This window comes from Tachyglossus aculeatus, chromosome 9, assembly GCF_015852505.1.
Source record: "Tachyglossus aculeatus isolate mTacAcu1 chromosome 9, mTacAcu1.pri, whole genome shotgun sequence".
Lineage (NCBI taxonomy): Eukaryota > Metazoa > Chordata > Mammalia > Monotremata > Tachyglossidae > Tachyglossus > Tachyglossus aculeatus.
Genome location: NC_052074.1, coordinates 43,859,903 through 43,865,902, shown reverse-complemented (window position 1 = coordinate 43,865,902; position 6,000 = coordinate 43,859,903). Strand labels below are relative to the sequence as shown.

Here is a 6,000-nt window from a genome sequence, read left to right as displayed (position 1 = left end):
AATAAGCGACAAATATCATCTGTCAATTGTCGGCTGTGTGACTTGGGGCAAGTCACTTCACTTGTCTGTGCCTCAGCTCCCTCATCTGTCAAACGGGGATGAAGACTGTGGGCCCTGCGGGGGACAACCTCATCACCTTGTCACCTCCCCGGCGCTTAGGACAGCGCTTCGCACATAGCAAGCGCTTAATCAATGCCATCATTATCAATCAATCAATCAATCAATCAATCAATCGTATTTATTGAGCGCTTATTGTGTGCAGAGCACTGTACTAAGCGCTTGGGATGTACAAGCTGGCAACATCTAGAGACAGTCCCTCCCCAACAGCGGGCTCGCAGTCTAGAAGGGGGAGACAGAGAACAAAACCAAACATACTAACAAAATAAAATAAATAGAATAGATAGGTACAAGTAAAATAAATAAATAAAAAGAGTAATAAATATGTGCCTCAAACAGAAACTTCATACCGTTGGTTTGCAATGCAAACCATTGCAGTGCAGTACACACATAGTAAGCGCTTAACAACTGCCATTATTATTATTATCATTGTTATTATTATTGTTATTATCACGAGCGGGCGGGGCCCCGCCGCCCCCTGCCGCCCGACTGCGGGACTGCAGGCTCCGGCCCCGGCGGCCCCGCCGGCCCCGCTTCCGGGAAGGGAGGGAGGGAGGGAAGGAGGGCGGGGCTTCCGGTGGGAGCGGGCGGAAGTGACGTAGGCGGGGCAGCCGGAAGGGCCGGGAGCCTGAGGGGGAGCCCGAGGCGCCTGAGGCGGAGGAGCTTGAGGGGGAGGAGGAGGAGGAAGAAGAAGGAGAAGAAGAAGAAGATGCCGCTGTTCGCCGCCAACCCGTTCGAGCAGGATGTGGGTCAGTCAGGGGGCGGGGGCGGGGACCCTCCTCCTCCCCGACGTGTCCCTGTCCCCCTCCCCCCCGATGTGTCCCTGTCCCCTCCCCCCCCGATGTGTCCCTGTCCCCTCCCCCCCATGTGTCGCTGTCGCCTCCCCCCCGCCGTGTCCCTGTCCCCTACCACCGTCAGGCCTCGCTCTCTTCCTCCCTTCAGGGCCCTGCCCAGAGCTCACCTCCTCCAGGAGGCCTTCCCGGACTGAGCCCCTTCCTTCCTCTCCCCCTCGTCCCCCTCTCCATCCCCCCTGCCTTACCTCCTTCCCTTCCCCACAGCACCTGGATATATGTTTGTACATATTTAGTACTCTATTTATTTTACTTGTACATATCTATTTATTTTATTTTGTTAGTTTGGTTTTGTTCTCTGTCTCCCCCTTCTAGACTGTGAGCCCTCCCTCTGCCCCTCCGCCAAGCTCGCTCTCTTCCTCCCTTCAGGGCCCTGCCCAGAGCTCACCTCCTCCAGGAGGCCTTCCCGGACTGAGCCCCTTCCTTCCTCTCCCCCTCGTCCCCCTCTCCATCCCCCCCATCTTACCTCCTTCCCTTCCCCACAGCACCTGGATATATGTTTGTACATATTTAGTACTCTATTTATTTTACTTGTACATATCTATTTATTTTATTTTGTTAGTTTGGTTTTGTTCTCTGTCTCCCCCTTCTAGACTGTGAGCCCTCCCTCTGCCCCTCCGCCAAGCTCGCTCTCTTCCTCCCTTCAGGGCCCTGCCGAGAGCTCACCTCCTCCAGGAGGCCTTCCCGGACTGAGCCCCTTCCTTCCTCTCCCCCTCGTCCCCCTCTCCATCCCCCCCCATCTTACCCCCTTCCCTTCCCCACAGCACCCGTATAGATGTATGTACATAGTTATTACTCTATTTATTTATTTTACTTGTACCTATATATTCTATTTATTTTATTTTGTTAGTTTGTTTGGTTTTGTGCTCTGTCTCCCCCTTCTAGACTGTGAGCCCTCCCTCTGCCCCTCCGCCAAGCTCGCTCTCTTCCTCCCTTCAGGGCCCTGCCGAGAGCTCACCTCCTCCAGGAGGCCTTCCCGGACTGAGCCCCTTCCTTCCTCTCCCCCTCGTCCCCCTCTCCCTCCCCCCCCATCTTACCCCCTTCCCTTCCCCACAGCACCTGTATAGATGTATGTACATAGTTATTACTCTATTTATTTATTTTACTTGTACCTATCTGTTCTATTTATTTTATTTTGTTAGTTTGTTTGGTTTTGTTCTCTGTCTCCCCCTTCTAGACTGTGAGCCCTCCCTCTGCCCCTCCGCCAAGCTCGCTCTCTTCCTCCCTTCAGGGCCCTGCCGAGAGCTCACCTCCTCCAGGAGGCCTTCCCGGACTGAGCCCCTTCCTTCCTCTCCCCCTCGCCCCCCTCTCCACCCCCCATCTTACCCCCTTCCCTTCCCCACAGCACCTGTATCTATGTTTGTACATGTTTATTACTCTATTTATTTATCTGTCTTACTTGTACATATTTATTCTGTTTATTTTATTTGGTTAATATGTTTTGTTTTGTCGTCTGTCTCCCCCTTCCAGACTGTGAGCCCGCTGTTGGGTAGGGACCGTCTCTAGATGTTGGCAGCTTGGACTTCCCAAGCGCTTAGTACAGTGCTCTGCACACAGGAAGCGCTCAATAAATACGATTGATGATGATGATGTGTCCCTGTCCCCTCCCCCCCGCTGTCTCTCTGTCCCCTCCCCCCCGATGTGTCCCTGTCCCCTCCCCCCGTTAGGCCTCGCTCTGGCCCGTCCCGCCATCGCCCCCCGGCCCCCGTCCTCCCCCGGGCCCGGAATGCCCCCAATCCCTCCGCCCATCCGCCAAGCTCGCTCTCTTCCTCCCTTCAAGGCCCTGCCCAGAGCTCACCTCCTCCAGGAGGCCTTCCCGGACTGAGCCCCTTCCTTCCTCTCCCCCTCGTCCCCCTCTCCATCCCCCTCATCTTACCTCCTTCCCTTCCCCACAGCACCTGGATATATGTTTGTACATATTTAGTACTCTATCTATCTTACTTGTACCTATCTATTCTATTTATTTTATTTTGTTAGTATGTTTGGTTTTGTTGTCTGTCTCCCCCTTCTAGACTGTGAGCCCGCTGTTGGGTAGGGACTGTCTCTATATGTTGGCAACTTGTACTTCCCAAGCGCTTAGTCCATTGCTCTGCACACAGGAAGCGCTCAATAAATACGATTGATGATGATGATGTGTCCCTGTCCCCTCCACCCGATGTGTCCCTGTCCCCTCCCCCCGATGTCTCTCTGTCCCCTCCCCCCGCTGTCTCTTTCACCCCCACCGATGTCTCTCTCTTCCCCCCGCCGTATCTCTGTCCCCTCCCCCACGATGTGTGTCTCTCTCTCTCCCCTCCCCGATGTCTCTCTCTCCCCCACCGATGTCTCTCTCTGCCCCCCATGTCTCTCTCCCCCCGATGTCTCTCTGTGCCCTCCCCCCCGCTGTGTCCCTGTCCCCTCCCCCCCGATGTGTCTCTGCCCCGTCCCCCCATGTCTCTCTCCCCCCGATGTCTCTCTCCCCCCCGCTGTGTCTCTGTCCCCTCCCCCCCGCTGTGTCTCTGTCCCCTCTCCCCCGCCGTGTCCCTGTCCCCTCCTCCCCCCCGATGTGTCCCTGTCCTTCCCCCCCCCCGATGTGTCAATCAATCAATCAGTCGTATTTATTGAGCGCTTACTGTGTGCAGAGCACTGGACTAAGCGCTTGGGAAGTACAAGTTGGCAACATAGAGAGACGGTCCCTACCCAACAGTGGGTCTCTGTCCCCTCCCCCCCGATGTCTCTCTCTCTCCCCTCCCCCCATGTCTCTGTCCTCTCCCCCTGGGTGTCTCCCCCCCCACCGATGCTTAGAACAGTGCCCAGCGTTTAGAACAGTGCTTTGCACATAATACCATTATTATTACTATTATGTCTCTCCTCCCCCCCGGGTGTCTCTCTCCTCCCCGCCCCCCCCCCCGCCCCCCCCCGTCCCCAGATGCTTAGAACAATGCCCAGCGCTTAGAACAGTGCTTTGCACATAGTAAACGCTTAACAAATACCATCGTTATTAGCATTATTATTCTTGTTATTGTTATGTCTCTCCTCCCCCCGGGTGTCTCTCTCCTCCCCCTCCCCATGCTTAGAACACTGCCCAGCGCTTAGAACAGTGCTTTGCACATAGTAAACGCTTAACAAGTACCATCGTTATTACTATTGTTATTGTTATTATTATTATGTCTCTCCTCCCCCTGGGTGTCTCTCTCTCCTCCCCCCCGCGCCCCCCAGATGCTTACAACACTGCCCAGCGCTTAGAGCAGTGCTTTGCACATAGTAAACGCTTAACAAGTACCATCATTATTACTATTATTATTGTTATTATTATTGTCTCTCCTCCCCCTGGGTGTCTCTCTCCTCCGCCCCCTGATGCTTAGAACACTGCCCAGCGCTTAGAACAGTGTTTTGCACATAGTAAACGCTTAACAAATACCATTATTGTTACTATTATGTCTCTCCTCCCCCCGGGTGTCTCTCTCCTCCCCCCACCCCCAGATGCTGAGAGCAATGCCCAGCGCTTAGAACAGTGGTTTGCACATAGTAAACACTTAACAAATACCATCATTATTAATATTATTATTATTATTATGTCTCTCCTCCCCCCCCAGATGCTTACAACAATGCAGAACAGTGCTTTGCACATAGTAAACGCTTAACAAATACCATCATTATTGCTATTATTATTGTTATTATTATGTCTCTCCTCCCCCTGGGTGCTTCTCTCCTCCCCCCCGGATGCTTAGAACAATGCCCGGCGCTTAGGACAGTGCTTTGCACATATTAAGCACTTAACAAATACTGTTATTGTTATTATTATGTTTCTTCCCCTCCCCCCCCCCCCATGTCTCTCCTCCCCCTCCGGGTGTCTCTCCCCCCCCCCCCCGCGATGTCTCTGTCTTCTCCCCCCCCCCCCCCCCCCCCCCGTCTCTCTCCACCTCAGATGTCTCTCCCCCCCGGTGTCTCTCCTTCCCCTTGTGTCTCTCCCCCTCTGGGTGTCTCTCCTTCCCCTTGTGTCTCTCCCCCTCCGGGTGTCTCTCCCTCCCCATGTCCCCCCCCCCCCCCCCCCCCACGATGTCTCTCTCACCTCCCACCCCTCCGGTTGTCTCCCTCTTCTCCCCACCCCCATGTCTCTCCCCTCTGGATGTCTCTCTCCCCCTTCCACAGGTGTCTCTCCCTCCAGATCCATTTGGTAGTTACTCATTTGTTGACCTACTCCTCGAACTTACCTAGGAACCGTTCTACCACTAATAATAATAATAATTAATAGTGATGGTGTGCGTTCAGCCCTCACTGTGTGCCAAGCCCTGCTGTATGCACTGGGGGAGATACAAGGGAATCAGGCTGTTCCATGGGGGGGCTCACAGTCATCATCCCCATTTGACAGACGAGGTAACTGAGGCCCGGTGAAGTGGCTTGCCCGAGGTCACCCAGCAGACAAACGGTGGAGCCGGGATAAGAACTCACGTCCTCTGACTCCTAAACCCGTGCTCTTTCCGCAAAGCTACGCTGCTTCCCTAGTCTCGTGGGACCCATGAGGTTGTTGGCTTGGTGATTAATCCTCCGCCCAGAAACTTGAGTTTAAGCAGCCTCCTCTTACCCATCATTGTTTTCTACTCTACCCTGCACCTGCCCGCCCTCCTCCCCCCCCCCACCTCGTCCTGTCCACGGAAACCTCCAGTCATCACCACCAAATATGTTTTATTCTCTCTCCGACGCGTGGCATTTACCTTCTGCTGCCTCCTATCCTCTTGCTGTAGTTAATTTTTAGTGTTTATTAAACATTTCCTATGTTGCAGTCACCGGAATAAGCCCCAGGGTCGGTAAGAGAATCAGATAGGACACGGTCCCTGACCTTCGTGGGGCTTTACAGGCTAAGAAGGGAGGAGAGCGGGTGTTAAACCCCATCTTACGGAAGAGGAAACTGAGGCACCGGGGAGCAAAGTGGTTTCCCCAGGGTGCCACAGTTAGTCGGTGACAGCGTCGGGATTAGAATTTAGGTCCTGGGATTCCCAGGCCCGGGCTCTTTCCCCTGGGCCCCAGTGTCTTCCTTTGCCCAGGCACCGCCCCC

The 6,000-nt window shown here is 54.3% G+C and overlaps 1 protein-coding gene across 1 annotated transcript in view; it reads left to right on the top strand.

The window, feature by feature from the left end:
• The first annotated feature begins 763 nt into the window (after positions 1–763).
• Positions 764–6,000, top strand: part of STAM2 (signal transducing adaptor molecule 2) — a 37,618-nt gene continuing 32,381 nt past the window's right edge. The window contains exon 1 of the mRNA XM_038751352.1: positions 764–866. Within this exon, the coding sequence (XP_038607280.1) occupies positions 827–866 (40 nt within the window). The 5' untranslated portion in view covers positions 764–826. The remainder of the gene's footprint in view (positions 867–6,000) is intronic.